This window comes from Pseudonaja textilis, chromosome Z (assembly GCF_049901715.1).
Source record: "Pseudonaja textilis isolate UNSWEBS1 chromosome Z, rPseTex1.2, whole genome shotgun sequence".
NCBI lineage: Eukaryota > Metazoa > Chordata > Lepidosauria > Squamata > Elapidae > Pseudonaja > Pseudonaja textilis.
In genome coordinates, this window is record NC_142008.1 from 75,522,021 (window position 1) to 75,540,418 (window position 18,398).

General features: G+C 40.3%; 1 protein-coding gene across 7 annotated transcripts in view; it reads right to left on the reverse strand.

The window, feature by feature from the left end:
* The window catches only part of EZH2 (enhancer of zeste 2 polycomb repressive complex 2 subunit), a 97,373-nt gene that overhangs the window by 40,029 nt on the left and 38,946 nt on the right, over positions 1–18,398 (reverse strand). For all 7 annotated transcript variants that reach the window (XM_087916868.1, XM_026702307.2, XM_026702305.2 and 4 more), the window contains 3 exons: positions 11,620–11,722; positions 10,716–10,879; positions 7,077–7,168 (listed from right to left, as the gene is read on the reverse strand). In XM_087916868.1, the coding sequence (XP_087772994.1) occupies positions 7,077–7,168; positions 10,716–10,879; positions 11,620–11,722 (359 nt within the window). The remainder of the gene's footprint in view (positions 1–7,076; positions 7,169–10,715; positions 10,880–11,619; positions 11,723–18,398) is intronic.

The window sequence follows — 18,398 nt, forward strand, 5'->3', positions numbered from 1 at the left end:
CACACTGATCAGCACCTACGCACCCAACAATGACAAATCCGGATGAAGTAAAGGACAAGTTTTATGAAGATCTCAGTGCTCTATCATCCATGAAGCGACTGACAAGTTGATTCTTCTCGGCCATTTCAACGCGAGAGTAGGATCCGATCACTCTGCTTGGGATGGCATCATTGAAAAAAATGGAATCGGCAAATTAACAGCAATGGCCTATTACTACTGAATACATGTGTGGATCACAATCTGATCATCACCAATACCATCTTCCACCTGCCCACTCACAAAAAGACATCCTGGATGCACCCTTACTCCAAGCACTGACATCTTATGTCATTGTGTGAAGGAAAGACAGACAGGATGTAAGGGTAACCAAGGCCATGCTGAGTGCTGACTGTTGGACTGACCACAGACTCAATCTCCAAATTAAGTTTTCACATCAAGACAAAGAGACTCCCACAGGGAAACAAAGCTGTGATGAAATAGATCTATGTTAGTAAATTGAGGAACCCCAACACAGCTTCACTAGCAGAAGATCTTGACAACCAACTTTCAGAACTGCAATTAGATGGAAATACTGAGAAGAACTGAGAACGCTTCCAGGATATTGTGCACTCTTCTGCACTAAGGTCTCTTGGACTCTTAAATAGGAAACATCAGGACTGGTTTGTCAAAAATGATGAAGAGATCAAGGTCCTACTTGTTGAAAAGCACCGCCTTCACCATACTCATCAGAACAACACATCATTAACAGCTAAGAAAAATGCCTTCAACTCTTGCAGGATTGTACAGAGCAAGCTTCGCAAAATGCAGACTCCTGGTTGAGTGCCAAACAGATGAAATTCAGAAGTTTGCTGATAGAAGCAATGCCAAATGGTTCTATGAAGCCTCAGACCCTTGTACGGACCTTAGCCCTTAGGGAGCTCCCCTCTACTGGACTCAGATGGTGCAAAGTTCATTACTGAGAAGACTCTGATTTTACAGTGTTTGGCCGAGCACTTTCAATCTGTACTGAACCACCCATCTTCCATCTACAACGAGGCAATAGACAGAATGTCACAGGCTGATAGCAACTACAGCCTGGATGCCCCACCATCAAATACTGAAACTCTACAGACCATCAGTCAACTGTCTAGTGACAAGGTCCCAGGATCTAACACAATCCCAGAGGAAGTCTGTAAGGATGGTGGTGCAGTGCTTGTCGACAAATTTACTTAGCTGTTCCAGTCTTTATGGAATTAAGGATCCATTCCTCAGGAACTGAAAGATGTGTCCATCATACACCTCCACAAGAACAAAGAAAACCGAGGAGTCCGGTTTGAAGTCTCTTTGGCAACACACAGAAATCTGTGATGCTGCGAGGTTTTGGTCTGGGCTCACCGCTGGAGTGCCCCGAGGTGGCTGGTTTCAGGGCGTAGAGGTGGTGAAGAAGGGGGAGACTGCCAGCAGGGTTGAGGAGGGCCGCATCTCTCCTCCTCAGCTGGCCATTACTCCCTTTCCCGAAGGTGGTTGCAGCAGTCAGAAATGGCCACCACAAAGGAGAACTCAACCAGAAAAGAATGTGCAGGAGGAAGATAAGAAGTGAAAGTTTTGGCTGACCGGGTTAAATTCTAAAAGCAACAACTCAGGTACCCTGGAATTTAAACTTACAAAAAAATAACATCGCTCCCAAAGAAGAGTCGGAAGCAGCGAAGGAAAGTGAAAAGGGAAAGGTTTGGGTTTTTTTTCTTCTCTCTCCTTCCCTATACTGACAACTAAGAGACTTAAATAAGAAATTGGAAAAATCCGCTTTGACATCAACAGGCAATTAAGCTGAAAATAAAACAAAATGTCAAAGGGATAACAAAGATTTCTGGACACTAAACATTTTTTTTCATAAGCAGGAAGGAAGAGAAAAAGAATAAGGGCAGGATCTGGAAGCGGGAGGAGACTGCCTGGAATTAAAAAGAATCTACAGTAAAACTTTAACAAGACTTCTAAAAGATACATTTTAACTGAAACTTTGTAATTAAACAGTAACCCCAGGAAGAGAAAGTGAAAAAAAAGAGCAAAAAGAAACAGCTTGTGTGTATTTGGATTATTTGGTGATCTTTGGATTCTTAGTTATTACATTTGAATGACTAAAATTAATCGGGTGGTTGTTTAAAAATTTATACAATGGCACCACTTCTGGACGAATTGAAAATGGAACTTAAAAAATACAAAGAAGATGCACAAGAAGGGAAGGGTTCTTTTGGCTTCGTTTTTCAATTCTTAGAAATGGAGATTTGGAACTATGAGAAACAACAAGAAAAGACTGCAAAACAAGAAGACTGGGACAAAGAAGAAGCCATCTTTAATGAACAAGTAATTCTATGTGGGGAAGAAAAAGGAAACGGGGGAAAGAGAATGGAGAATTTAAGACTTAAAAAAACAACCAAAGAAAAGAAAAAGAATTCAAAAAATAAGTATAATACTGGAAAGCAACAGAAAAGGGGAATACAGAAAAGAGAAATAGAAGTACAGAGACAAGGGGGTAAAAAGGGGAGAGAGAAGAAGTGAGGGAAGAAGGAAAGGATAAGACGTTACAAAGGACCGGAACAAGATATAGAGAAACAGGACCTATTTAGAGATAATGGGTGAAAATCTAACTGAAAAAGGGATTCTGTAATGGTACATGATTGTATTGTTATATTAGTAATAGAAATAACTTTAGAAAATTGGAAACAACGTATGATTAAAATGAGGGATAAAATAGTTAGTGTAATTTAGTGAAATGTTTGTTAATAAAATAAGTGAAATAAAATAAATGAGAAAATTGAATTAGGAAGGAACGGGAACATTTTAATTAGTTAATGTTTTATAAAATATAAGTGAAGGGGGGGAATTAATTATGGAAAGCTTATAATTGTCCCCATAGAAGTATGATATTTAATTGAAAAGTAATGTTAAAGAAGTTAAGATTTTAATGAATATTAATATTAATGATAGAATTGAATTGGAAGGCAATGTGTTGTTTTAATTACATATATTTATAATTTTTTCTTTTTTTAAGAATATAGTGTGTATTTTAAGAATGTACCAAGCAGAATCCGAATGGAAGTTATGTATCATATTGAATGTTATAACTCTAGGGTATATATTGAAGCTTAAATAAGAATTAAATGGATAAACTTAAAAGATATAAGGGTGTTATACTCCAATCAGTAATTACAGGAGAAATTTTGTTTAATGAGAAAAGATAATAGATAATTGAAACAGCACAGACAAAAAATATAAATATAATGATTTGAATTGAAATGAGATAATTAAAATATTGAGAAAATTAAGAGGGGAGAAGCTATGCAGAAAATATAAAACAGTAATAAGATATGGAATAGAATATAAAAATGAGCATGAAGTTGAATTTGTGTCTGTATGAAGAAATGTAACCCAGGATTACGCTACTTTCAAAAAAGATGTTTTATTTGTATTTTTTTTTTCTTTGTGAAAACTCAAATAAAATTTACAAAAAAAAAAGAAGAAAACCGACGAGTCTGCGACAATCAAAGATGAATATCACTGCTTTCTATCACAGACAAGATCCATGAGTGTTGCTGAACTGCCTGACTGACCATGTGAAACAGGGTTTATTACCTGAGACATAGTGCGGTTTTCGCAAAGAGTGTGGCACATGATCTTTGCAGCTCAACAGCTCCAAGAGAAGTGTGAAGAGCAGAATCGTGAATTGTACACCACCTTCATAGATCTCACCAAGGCTTTTGACATTGACAGTCATGAAGGTCTGTGGCACATCCTGTCAAAGTTTGGGTGCCCTGATAGATTCATCCTGATGGTATTTCAGTTCCACAACAGCATGGCAGCTCATGTTCTGGACGGAGAAACTTCAGAGGCCTTTCCCATCACAAACAGGATCAAGCAAGGGTGTGTGCTCACACTGATCTTGTTCAGCATGTATTCAGCCATGTTGTCAGACACCTTCAGAACAGTTCCTTGATAGTCAGCCTGAGATACAGGATGGGAGACTGTTCAATCTGCGAAGATTCCAGGCTGTCACCAAGATAAAAGAGACTGTGCTACAAGACCTCCTTTTTACTGATGACTGTGCTCTGAATGCTGGCTCAGAGCAGGAAATGCAAGCCAGCATGGACAAATGCGCAGCAGCATGTGACAACTTCCCCATTAGTACAAAGAAGACCAAAGTGATGCACCAGCCAGCTCCAAATGCCCAATACTAAGAGCCGGTCATCATAGTGAAGGGACAAAAGCTGCAAGCAGTGGACCGATTTACATGCCTAGGTAGCACCCTCTCCTGTGCAGTAACAATTGATATCGAGGTCAACTGCAGAATCTCCAAGGCAAGCTCTGCATGTGGCAGGATACTGACCAACATACGGAATAAGCCTTGCTACAAAGCTCAAAGTCTACTTTGTGCTAACTATTCTAATGTATGCCAGTGAGATTTGGACTGTATATAAGAGGCACACTAGGCAATTGAACCACTTCCACACAACCTGCCTCCGAAGACTGCTGAGGATCTGGTGGCAGGACAAGATGCCAGACTCAGAAGTCTTCTCCAGAACAGGCTTGCCATCAGTTTACACCCTGCTGATTAAAGCCCAGACTTTCTGGGCAGGTCATATTGCAAAGTTGCCAGACTACCAGATCCCAAACAGCTCCTCTATGGTCAGCTGTCTCACAGAAAGTGATTGCATGGGGGACAAAGGAAGTGATACAAAGATCACTGATAGCCCCTCTCAAGTCTCTGGATATCGACATCACCTCCTGGGAAACCCTGGCAACCATAACACAAGAGAAGTGAGCACTCCATAAAGCCAGAGCTGCAAATGCTGCGATAGTGGTGCCCACATATGTCTGTTTAACATGTGGCAGAATATTCTGTGCCCATATAGACCTTACCAGCCACCTGCAGACACACTGTGGACAGTCCACAACCCGTTAGATGTCAAGATCCTCTTTGAAAACATTGAACGAACATCAACAGTATTTGGGAGGGAAAGTAACTTAAAGGCTTGCTAATTATGAATATTTACGTTTACACCATCTATTTATTACCTGTGCATTGTGTATGATTATCATTTTCTCTTCCTTTCCTGAAATGTACAGATATGAATGCATCCTTTTGTCTGCAGGAATCCTTCGCATTATTTTCTGGAGGAAAATTCCTCCATTGTACTCTGAATAAATAACTGCAAAGAGCCTCGGGTATTATTTTTTTGGTTCTACATCTAATTCCATAGAAACTGGTGTCAGACATGGGATGTATAAACTTCCAGGTGTGAACAGGGACAACAAAGGTGAGTGCTGCAAGATTGATCCCATATCCCTTCCCACTGCTACATAAGGACATTGTTTAGGTATATAATGCAATGGTCTATGTGTAAAGTCATTTTTGGCTAGGGAGGTTTAATTAATATATGGGATCCCTTCCATTCCAATTGTCTGTCATTCCTGCTCCTGTTGCAACTGAGCAATGACCAGAGATGTCCAGAAAGCAATTTGGCTTGGGAAGAATGAGTGTGACCTTTCTGTGTCGAGTAGAGACTGAGCCCCGAGGCTCTGTTCAAACTCCCTTTTTTCCTATTTTCATAATGAATGAAATTGTCTAAGCTGATACTAGGGCAGGCAGGGAAGCATATAAGGGTGCTTGGGCAGACCTATGATTGATGAAAGAGTATTTGCCTAACAGATAAAGTGTGGCCTAGGGTTGGGAAATGGAGTGTATAAAATTGAAACAGATCTTTAAATGCTGTTCCTCCCCAGAGACATGAATCCAAGACCACAATAATTGATGCAGAAAAGGAAGGAAAATTGCAGTCCCAAGGTGTCTTGCAGGAGACTCTACAGGCTGGTTTATAAAACATCAATGTGGACTGGATGTGGTTAAATATATGGAGCAATGGAAATAATAAAACTTAGTGGTCATATTGTACATAGGAAAATTGATCCTGGACTCCTTTCATCAGAGGAGCCTTTTGACACAAGGCTTCTGAGGGCAGTATGAGCGCAAACTGGTTTTAAAAAAAACCTACATCCTTCACTCCTTTCCTTGATCTACTAGTCCCATCCTACTTTCAGAGAGATGAGAGAAAAGACAGTGGAGTGGAAATGTAGGGCTTGCAATCATGCAGGGTGCTTTCACCTATAAAGCACTGGGCAAGGGCCTGTGAAAAAAAGCTATATTCAGCTGTGACTTAACAGGGTAAGTGTTCGAGGAGTGTATGAGCATGGGAAAGAGGGGAGCCTCAGAAGTTTGCCACTTTGTAAAAAATGTACTGTAATGACAAAAACAACAACATGAAAAGCTAGAGCAACTGAAAGCAAGTGACATGACCACAAAAGAAACTGGACTGCTGTTTTCAAAACCATCTGCTACACTTATTTACCGGAAAAACTGACAGATATTTTTGAATAATTATGATTAATAATATTTATCATATTTATCATAGGGAAAGATACTGAGAAGGGACCCCACCCCTAAAGTTCTCAGACTATATAGGAGATAGTGGGAGATTTGTATTTCCAGGCTTGCAAGACTGAAGTCATCCCTCTGAGGTATACCAGACAGGAAATACAACCAATTAAGCTAATTCTACTTTATTGTAAAACTACATTAACATGAAAGCACCTTCCAATCCTTCCTCTTCTTCCAAAGTCATTCCCCCATAGCATTACAGAAAAAGAAAAAAGATTCTGGTATGTTTGTAAGCAGAAAGAGACCTGCTAGCCAAAACATTAACCTAATTTGAAATAATTTAATATAAGCAGAATCAAAATCATAAAGTAATAAATATAATATATTAGTATATTATAAATATAATTTTCTGGGTAGATCACAAAATTTTCCACGCATTAGAAATTATAATATTGACAATTTTTGGAAGCATTTTAAAGGCTTTTGGAGATTGCATGTAGTCCTGGGCCATCAGTTGTACAACATATTATTGCATATTATTTTGGCATTTAGCAAACTACTAGTCTCATTGAATTTTTTCTTGGAACAGAAATTTTATACATATATCTATTTTCCTCCAGTTCAAAGAATTAAAAAAAATAAAGTTAAGGAAATAAAATAATCTTACCAGATGTTGATAACAGTGTGGCCCACAAGGCTTATTATCTATTGCAGTTTCTGTATTCTTCCGTTTGTAGGTGTTAGGAGTCGCATGGAATGCTACAGATAATTTTGAAAGAAGTAAATAAAGTTCATCTAAGATTATTTTTGTAGTATAATAAGCCTTCAATTATTCTTTGTCTGAACAATAAACTTAATGTAATAAATCACCAATACTCATGATAAAGCTACTTAGCAATATTGAAATAATATAATGAGATGACAGCGAATTTCAGGTACCTCCTGAATAGTATATTACAATGCCTCCAGTATGACTTTACTGAATGTAATTGTATGATAATTCTGTTTAATAGTTATACTACTCTGACCTATCTTTGCACAAATAATCCTTATATATCTTATCAGAGGATAGCATTAGATGTCCACCCTTTCAAGACTGCCTTTTTGGAATAGTGATATATGTTTTCAGATTTTTTCAATCCTTTCTGGAAGGCAAATTTTAAAAAAATATTGCTGGAGAACTAGTCTTTCAATTTCTTCTAAAATCTTGTATCTTGTAACTTGGAAATACAGTGTTATGCAGATGATACTCAGTTCTATATTTCTTTTTACAGCAGTTCCAAGTTTCTAAAGGTACTTTGGCAATGGGATTCAAATTTTGTAACAACCAGTACTGTGGGCGTGCCTTAATTTGTGGGTGTGGCCAGGTGGGCATGGCTTTGTGGTCATGTGACTGGATGGATATGGCTTTGTGGCCATGTGACTGGGTGGGTGTGGCCAGGTGGCTATGTGACTGGCAAACCAAATATAAGTGGTCCTCACTTAATGGCTGGTTGCTTAGCAAGTGTTCTAATTTATGACTGATCTCCCCAGAGCTACTTGACCTGTTTTTGGAGTTTTGACAGTCATGCACATGCGCGCGCGCACACACACACACACCCTTCTAATCCTGCTATTCTGATTCTGTAAGGGTCTCCTGCTAGAGCAGGGGGTTGGACTAAGTGACCTTCGAGATTCCCTTGCAGGCCAGCCATAGATTGCTGTGCTGCTTCAAAGAGTCTTCTGAAGCCAGGGTTTCTGTCCTTCCTTCCTCTCCTTTTTCTCTCTCTCCCTTTCTCCTTCCTTCCATGTATTTATCTATCCATCCATATATCCCATTTACTTTCTCCTCTTTCTTCCTTCCTCTCTTTCTTTCTTTCTTTCTTTCCCTTCCTTCCATCCCCTTTCTTTGTCTATCCCTTTTCTTCCTTTCTCTTCCTTTCTCTCTCCCTTTTTTCTTTCTTTTCTTTCTCTTCCTTCTTTCTTTCTCTCCTTTCCCCTATCTTTCCCTCTCTCCCCTCCCTCTTTCTCTCTCTCCCCTCTCTTCCCCCTCTTTCTTTCTCCTTCTCTCTCCCTCTCTTACCATCTCTCTCTCTCTCCCCCCTCTCTCTCTCTTTTCTGTCCCTTCCCTTCCTCCTTCCCTCTCCTTCTAAAGCTAGGAGACCCATCTGAAACACACACACACACGCTTCCAATGTTGCTCATTAACTTATGTTCTTCCCGGCCAGTCTCTTAGAGTCCCAGGGACCGGGTGCGATTGTCTGTTCGCACCCGGCCCCGCATTGCCTGGAAATGTGGCAGGCAAGGCTTCCAGGTCCAACAAAGGGGCTGGGGTGGGACTTCCTCTCCTCCCTCAATCTCCCACCTCACTGGCATCCCAACTTTCTGCAAAGTGCAAACTTACTTTCCTCCTGTGGCAGAGGAAAAGATGAGAGAGCCAGGGCTGAGCCGTCACCACTTGGCCAGCCTGCATTTTGTCCCCTGCTGCTGCTCGGATTCTCCGCAGCTGCTGGGGCTCGCGGATGCCCAGTGGGGGCAGGAGGCAACCAGGAAGCATGAGTTTCCCTGCATTGCCCTCTGCCTGCCACCCCTCCCTCGCCCAGCCAAGCATTTTAGCCAAGTGTGGGCCGCCAAGGAAGATCTGTTCTCGCAAGGTTTGACTTGCACCATTCTCACAGAATGCGGCCCACATTCAGTCAAAGCGTGCAGGCTGGCGGGAGGCAGAAGGAATGGATGGCAGAGGGAAGGGGCGGCAGGTAAAGGGGCGATGTGGGCCCGGGTGCCATAGTGTTGTGCTACCTGGTTGCCCCCTCCCCCCACTACTAGCAGGCAAGGCCAAGCAGCTGAGGAGAATCCAGGCAAGGGGTGAGACCCAGGCTAGTGGGGACCCAAGAGGCAACAGGTCAGCCCTAGCTCACCTTCCTCTCTGCCACCAACAAGCCAGGTAAGCTGGAGGCTGGGGACGGTTGGGGGAAAACTTGCTAGGCCACGAGAGCCACATGGCGGCCCTCGCGGCTAAGCAAGTGGGGTGGGGAAACCTTGCTAGGCCACGAGAACCACATGGGCAGCCCCACAGCTAAGCAAGCTAGGCAAGTGGGGGGGGGGAAACCTTGCTAGGCTGTGAGAGCTGCATGGGTGGCCCCTGCAGCTAAGCAAGCCAGGCAGGGACGGGGGAGCACCTAGCAAGGCCATGAGCACTGAGGGTGGCAGTGGCATGGCAGTGGTGGCATAGGCCAGCCTGGGAGTCGGGACTCAACTAGAGCTTGTGGTGGTGGTGGCGACAAGGGCAGTGATGGCAGTAGTAGAACAGTGGTGGCAGCCTAGGCTGGCCCAGGAGTCGGGACTCAACTGGGGCTGGTGGCAGCAACAACATGTAGGCAACCGGGGCTTGCAGAACCTCACTCACCTAGGCAAATCATGGTGGAACGCAGACAGCGATGGCTGGTGGACGGGTGAAGGCAGACTGCAGGCAGTGGTGCATGGCTGAGATGAGGGGTGGGACAGGCAAGGTTAGAATGCAGACAGCTTGTTGCACATGTGTGCGATGTTGCACATGCACAATAAGGACTGACTGGGCAGGGCGCGGAGAAGTGGGTGGAGAGAGGCGGGGCCAGCCAGGGGACCATTTTGTCGGTTCTCCAAATTACCGAATCATAACAACCAGTTCTACCGAACTGGTCCGAACCAGTAGAATACCACCCCTGCACTTTGGCCATTGTGATAACAGGACAAAGCTAATCACCTACACAATGTTGATTCAGAGGAATTACACTAATACACAATGTGTAGTTGATTGGTGTAGTTCTCTGAGTCAATTTTGTTTTTGTTTAACCTTCCTTAACCTGGTATTCTTCAGAGATATGGTCTTTGATTCTTCATTACGCATTATTTTGCAGGCTTTTTTAATAGCACACAAAAATAAAAGCATTCTTAAATCATAGTGTTATCAAATAATGCATAACTAGCACATTGAAACATGATTTTATATTAACTTCCCAGGTAAGTATTACATATTGATTTAAACTTGTACCACATACCAAAATACTTTGTCCCAAAACCAAATAATGGAAATTGATTTTAGCAAAAGGACTAAATGATCATGCATATTTCATATATAGAAAAATGAGATTACTGAAACATTACACTGATTATAATAAAGTCATTCTACTTGCCATACAGATCAAAGAAAATAGAGTATGGAAGTAAAAAAAAAACCTCCACCTTATTTGGACTCTCTGGTGCATGTAACAGGAGTAAACCAGCCAGAATGGAATATTTCAATTATTTTTCCTGATAATAAAAATATTTAAAATTGCTTTTCACTTACGATGTAAAAAACAATCATATTTGAAACACCGTCTACAAAAAAGAGTATGAAAAGAATGTAGACTCTGCTCCCTCTGAACAGATTTGGCATTTGGTCCATCTATGTTTGGTGTGCACTCAGGAGGAAGAGCTCCTGGAAGCTGCTGCTCAGTAAGTTCTTTGTATCTACCGAAAAAGTAAACACTACTATTATTTTAATGTAATTTAAAAATGGATTTTATAATAGTTTCAAGAAATACAGAGCCTACCATCATTAAGTAAATACACTACATTCAGCAAGAAGCCATATTTTAAACACTGTAAATTAGATAAAACCAATAGCTTTTTGTAGTATATTGCAAAAGTAAACCTTCATCAATTAGTGATGTTATACAAAAGAAGTGTTATCTTATGTCACTATTGACAATAACATTTCCCATTAATAACAATACAGATAACATTTATTATGCATTACTTGAACTTACAGCCCACCAAGTGCTAAAATGAGCTTCCCATAGGTATTTCCATTTTATACCAACAGCAATCACATGAGATACATTAGGTTAAAAGAGAGTAGCTTATTTTTAAATCACCCAGTGAGTTTGGTGACTAAGATTGTACTTAAAGTCTTAATCTAAAACTTAATCACTATACTAACTGGTTCTTGATTTTACAAAGAGATAGAGACCCAAACAATTTATTCAAAATGTAATCGTTTTCACAAAGTCAAATAGTATGCTCTTCAAACATTTGATCAATATTAATAGGCTCAGATAATTTGGAATACCAATCTAAGTCTACAATTTTAGCAACCTAATTTAAACTGTTTTGTTAAGTTTCTCCGCATCCTACAATTTGCTATGACTATACTACATTATTTCTCCAGAAACTGACATTCTGTTTTATATAACTTAATAACATCTTACTTTTCTTTCAATTCTTCTGCTGTACCCTTATCAGGAAACATTGAAGAAATAGCTTCAAATATCTTATCAGAAGGAAACTTCCGAAGTGGATGACTCTCTTTCTCTATATAAAAGAAAGAAAAATCTGCAAAGTTACATCTTAAGATATGCATTTAAAAAGGAAAAATATTGTTTGAATTTTAACTGCTTTTAACTTTTGCATTTGGATTTTTGTATGTACATGTGTGTTGTTTTAATTGAAAAGGTAAGAGGACAAAAAAGGAAAGGAAAAAATAAATTGGCAGTTAAATACAATTTGAAACAAGCTCAGAAGAGACTAGAAAATTTTATTTATCCAGAAATGTGACAGTTAAAGATTTTAGCTCTTTGAAATATTAACTCAGATTTTTTTAAAATAATTGGGAGAGAAGAGACTGAGAAGGAGTATAGGATCGGATTACTAGAAAGCTTCTAGAGGGAAATGGAGGTCTCTTCCATAGCTTCAGGTTGTGGTCACTATGTTGATTGACTGGACCCTGCAGAGATTATTTGAACAGCAATATTTCTCCAAGTTGCAGTGAGCCCCCACTGTCACTGGAGTGACTGCTAGGATTGGAACCAGGGGAATGGAGCCCTGTATAGTACTTGATTCTTTAACTGCATTATCTGCTGCAAGATCTGATTTGCTATGGCTGGCAAAAGAAAAGGTTACTGAGAAGAGAGGGAAGATGGCCATGCTATTAATTCAACAGAGAATAAAGGGGTGTCATGAATAGAGGCTGACAGCATCTTCTCTACCTAGAAATCCAGAAAAGGCAGTAGTAGGTCCCACATGCACAAGCAGGATATTGCCACAAAGCTACAGCATTGTTGAGCTGAGGAGCCCAGCAGATAACATTGGATAAAAAAAGATTTTTTCTTCCTGAATACATTTGGTGTATCCTACAGATTCTTGGTAGCTATTTTTGCAATTTTTTCTTATATATACTTTTTTACTAATTTAAATTTGCATTAAAAGATGCTTTGTGTAGTCATGCATGTCCAGGCAAGCATTCAGGACACACTGCATAACATTTGTGAAACATACAGATTGGGCATGCCTAGACATGCTTAGGCTGGATGGATGCTTCCTAGAAGCCTACAAAAAGCAACTCGCATGCACAGATGCCACTAATTTTGGTGATATCAGTTTCCCATGTATTTTGATGCGATTATCTCAAGGCATAACATTGTCTGTACATGAAATTTACATCACAAATAAGCCCATTATAGACTTGCTGTAGGATATTTGTGACAGTAGGAATGTCTTGGAATGTCGAAACAGCCATAATAGGTTCTGCTACAGACTATCATCTGTACCTCTATAACTGTCTGGTTTGGTTCTGCAACCCAACAGGACAGACATCGACTTCAGAAGATAATTAGGACTGTAGAAAAAACAATTACTACCAACCTGCCTTCAATCGAGGACCTGTACATTGCACGAGTCAAAAAGAGGGCTGTGAAAATATCTACAGACACCTCACATCCTGGATATAAACTGTTTCAACTCCTTCCCTCAAAATGACACTATAGAGTACTGCACACCGGAACTACTAGACACAGTAACAGTTTTTCCCCGAAACCCATCGCTCTGCTAAACAAATAATTCCCTCAACACTGTCCAACTATTTACAAAGTCTACACTACTATTACTATTAATCTTCTCATCACTCCTTATCATCCATCCCCTCCCACTTGTGACTGTATGACTGTAACTTTGTCGCTTGTATCCTTACGATTTATACTGACTATTTCCTAGTATGATTTGATTGCTTATTGAATCCTATGACTATCATTAAGGGTTGTACTTTATGAATCTTAGCTCTTGATGAATGCATCTTTTCTTTTATGTATACTGAGAGTATTTGCACCAAGACAAATTCCTTGTGTGCCCAACCACACTTGGCCAATAAAAGAATTATATTCTATATTTGTAGTGAAAATATGCTTAAACACTTAAAGGCTCAAAAATGTACCATGGCTGGACTTGTTAAGAAAGCAAAAGGCTTGCTTGTAATATTAATGATCAAGACATATTTGTTGTACAAGATATATTGCTAATCTTAAAGTTTGGAAGTCAATGCTGCTTGCTGCACCAGTGATATGACAAGAACAGAATGAACACATGATTCTGTTAAGAAATCAAATAATATTCAAATTTGTTTTCAGCAATGACATCAGTGACACACAATGACAACATGTCTATACCAAAGTCACCAGAGAAATGTAGCTTAGACAAAACAGACAAGGATGCTGCAATGCACTGGTTACAAACAAACAATGACAGTGATCCACATTCTGAACCATATATGTCTCATCTCCTAACACAGTCAGAATTAAATAACTTGAAGACTTACATTTATCAAAATCAAAAGCAGAACAACTGGGGTCAAGATGAGTGTTTACAGGTATGAAAATGTGTATCTTTTGAAACCAGCAAGATGGTTTAAAAAAAATTTTTTTTTGCAGTTTGATATTTCCTGAACTGACATTGACCATTTAAAGTTTTGAGAACGACCTACTAGAATAGCATCTCTTTATTGATTCATCAGTGTTAAACCTCAAATCTCTTGTTACACAAAGTTTACCCTTATAACTGTTGGCTATGCTGCACACATGAAGAAGCATACAAAATACTTTTTCAAGATGGCTGCTCACATGGATGCTGCGGCTAACTGCTCCTTTCATGTATGGTGTGTAATATTCTGTGTGTGTTTTGGATCTTTTCCTTGATTGAATCCTGTAGGTCAAGGAGCATCTATAGTCAGCAAGCCTTTTTACAAATTGGACTGAAATGTGAAAAGGCTATTACGGATGATTTTATACATTCTCATAACATACCAAAGGAGGCAGCTAGGCCCCTGGGGGAGCCATGGATCACTATCCCTGTAGGAAGGAGGAAGAGGCAGAGAAAGAAGAAGAGGAAGAGAGGATGCCATGCTGGGGTTTTCTTTAGGTTGAGTAAGTTTCCACACAAGCCTTCAATTCCAAGTATATTTCTTACCAATACAAGATCTCTTACTAACAAAATGGATGAATTAAGGCTATAGATTGCAAAGACTTCATCAAGAATTGCTGTGTTTTGCTAATCAAAGAAACTTGGCTTCATTTACTCATTCCAGATGCATCTGTTGAGCTGGAAGGCTACATAGCTCACTGGCAGGACAGGAGTACAGATTCTGGCAAGATCAAAAGGGGGGGGGGCTAAGCCTTTATGTGAACAAAAGCTGGGGTATCAATACAAAGACTGTAGACAGCCACTGCTCCATGGATCTGGAGTATATGACACTTAAATGTAGACCCATATATCTTCCACGGGAATTCAGCATGGTTTTGATTACTGCAGTCTATATCTCACCTGATGCCAAAACTACCATAGCTTTGTGATTCTTGTATAACATTGTTAGTAATCAGCAGAATAAGTATCCTGATGCTGTGCATATCACAGCGGGGGACTTTAATCAAGCTGATTTAAAAGAAGAGCTCCCTAAATTCTATCAGCATGTTAAGCGTGCTACTAGAGGAGCAAACATATTGGACAAAGTATATACCAACATCAAACATGGCTATAAGGTTATACAATTACCACATTTGGGACAATCAGACCATATGTCACTGCTTTTAGCACCAGCTTACATCCCTGTTAGGAAAAGGGCTCTGCCTATAATAAAGACAGTGAAATCTTGGCCAGAAGATGCTTCCCAACAACTTCAGGATTGTTTTGAGAACACAATTGGGACATCTTTTACCACCCTGACCTAGAGGTGCACATTGCAACTGTTCTATGCTATATCAAACACTGCACAGATACTATCACTCTGGATAAATGTATTAGGATCTATCCCAATCAGAAACCCTGGATGACCAAGGAAGTCCAGTGCCTCTTGCATGACAGGACCAAGGCCTTTAGGTCCGGTCATGGGGCAAGATACAGTGTTGCTAGAACTAATCTGGAGAAACGTCTTCAGAAGGCCAAGACTGATTATAAGGGGAAGATTGAGAATAATTTTTATAGCAATAACATAAGGCAGGTGTGGTGAGGGATTCAACAAATTACAAAACATCAACTGACCAATGTCATCCCTGCTGAGGAGGATGCTTCATTGGCAGAGGAACTGAATCATTTCTTTGCTCGCTTTGAAGTGGAGACATCAAAACACAGCTTCCAGCCAATTGTAGCCCCCACCTCATTGTGGAAGAACAGGAGGTGAGGAGCATTCGGAGGGCTGTGGACCCTAGAAAGGTTGCCGTCCTGACAGTATCTCTGGCCGAGTGTTTAAAGACTATGCTGATCAGTTGGCTGGACTCTTTGCCAGGATCTTCGATCGGTCTTTATCCCAGTCCACTTTATCCCAGTCCATCTTGTTTGAAGGCTTCCACCATTGTTCCGCTGCCAGAGAAGTTCCCTATCAATAACCTCAACGATTACAGACCAGTGGCACTCACTCCTATCATCATGAAGTGCTTTGAGAAGTTGGTCTGCTACATCATTTCTGGTCTTCTGCATACAATTGATAAACACCAGTTTGCATACAGAAAAAATAGATCTACAGAGGACGTTATAGCCATCACTCTTCACACTGCTCTGACTCATCTAGAACAGCGGGAGGGCTATGAGAGGATCCTTTTTGTGGATTTTAGTTCTGTATTTAACACAATTCTTCAACATAGACTAGTGTCTAAACTTCTGGACCTTGGGCTTTCTAATTCAATTTGCCTTTGGATTATGGATTTCCTGTCTGGCCGCTCACAGAGGGTCAGATTAGGTAATCATACCTCTTCAGCCCTTATTCTTAACACTGGTACACCGCATGTTGAGTCCCTTACTCTATACTCTTTATGTGCATGACTACATTCCCACTCACGTTAGTAATACTATTGCTAAATTTGCAGATGATACAACAGTGCTGGGACTTATCTCCGGGGGGATAAGTCTGCCTACCGAGATGAGGTGGACTGGTTGCTTTTGTGGTGTGGAGACAACAACTTGGTCCACAACAGCAATAAGAACAAGGAGCTTATAGTGGATTATAGAAGGAACAGATCAGACATCCAGCCCTTCTTATCAATGGAGACCGAGTGGAGCAAGTGGTCAGTTTTAAGTTTCTGGGTGTTACCCTAAAAGAAGACCTGACCTGGGGTGCCCACATTGCAACCCTGGCCAAAAGGGCCCAGCAGAGATTATACTACCTGAGGCTTCTCAGAAAACAACAACTGAATGAGAAACCTTCTACCGCTGCATCATAGTGAGCATTTTAACATACTACAGCTCTGTATGGCTTGCCAATTGCACAGTGGAAGATAGGAAAGCACTCCAGAGGGTTAATGTCATTGCCTAGAAAATCATTGGTTGCCCTCTCCCCTCTTTGGAAGAGGTTTATAGCTCCCACTGCCTTAAGAAAGCTCAAAACATTCTGGAGACTTCCGGTTTGAAAGGCTTTGGCGGCAGCAGGAATCTGCAACTGTGCGCGGTTCCTGTCGCGCTCGCTGCTGGCGTGCCCCCGATCCAGCTGGATTTGGGGGTTAATAGTCACCCTGTAGAGGTGATTGAAGACAGAGGAGGCCCAACAGGGGTCCGGAGGGGATCGCAACCCCCCTCCCCAGCTGGCTCAACTCCTTTTTCCAAAAGCGGTGGAGTGGCGGTCAGCAATGGCCGCCACAAAGAAACTTTCATCCGGACAAGACTGTTCAGGAGAAAGCTGAGAAAGTGAAAGTTTTTGGCTGAACCAGGATAACAAGTAACATCTAAATACCCTGAAAATTCAACTTTTTTAAAGGTACATTGTTCCCTAAGAAGATCGTAAAAAGCGGCGGAAGAAAGTTAAAAGGGAAAGGTTTTTTTTTTTTCTCACTCTCCTTCCCTACGGAAATAGCAGAAAGAAATCGGAAAAACCCATCTTGGCAACAGAAGGTAATTAAATTTGAAAAATAAAACCAAGGCGATATTAAAGATTTCTGAACATTGGAATCAAAAAAATTAAAAATTCTTTTTTTGCTATAAGTGGGAAGGGAGAGATAAAGAACTTATATTAAGACTTTGCTGGAGGAGATTGCTTGGAGTTTATAAGACTAGAGACAAACTGTAATAAGATTTCTAAAAAATACATTTTGGAACTTTGCAATTGATTCTACCCCAAGAAAAGAAAGTATAAAAAGAAGAAAGTGCTAAATGAAACAGTTTGTGTTGATTAGGGTTGCTTGGTGATTTTGGGACTTTTGGAAACTATTTTTTGAAAGACTAAAAACTTTTGGGTTGTTTAAAAAATCTCACAATGGCATTATCTGTTGAAGAATTGAAAACGGAATTTCAAAAGTTAAGAGAAGAGGAACAAGAATGGAAGGGCTCTTCTGGATCTGTTTTTCACTTTTTGGAAATGGCGATTTCTACCTACCAGGAATTACAACAACAAGAAAGCTGGGATGATGAAGAAGAAGCCATCTTTAATGAACAAATAACTTTAGTTGAGGAAGAAAAGGGAAAGAGGGGAAAGAGAATGGAGAATTCAAGACTTAAAAAAACAACCCAAAAGGAAAAATAAGGTGAAAAATCGATACAATGTCAGAAAGCAACAGAAAAGAGGAATACAACAGAGAAGGGAGATTAAGAGGGTGGAGATTAAGAGATGGGGGGAGTAAAAAGGTTAGATTGGACAAGAAAGGAAGGGAAAAGGGGAAGAGAAATTACAAAGGTTTGAAACAAGATGTAAAAAAAAAGATATTTTTCAAAGACAAAGGGTAAAATACAATTAAAAAAGATT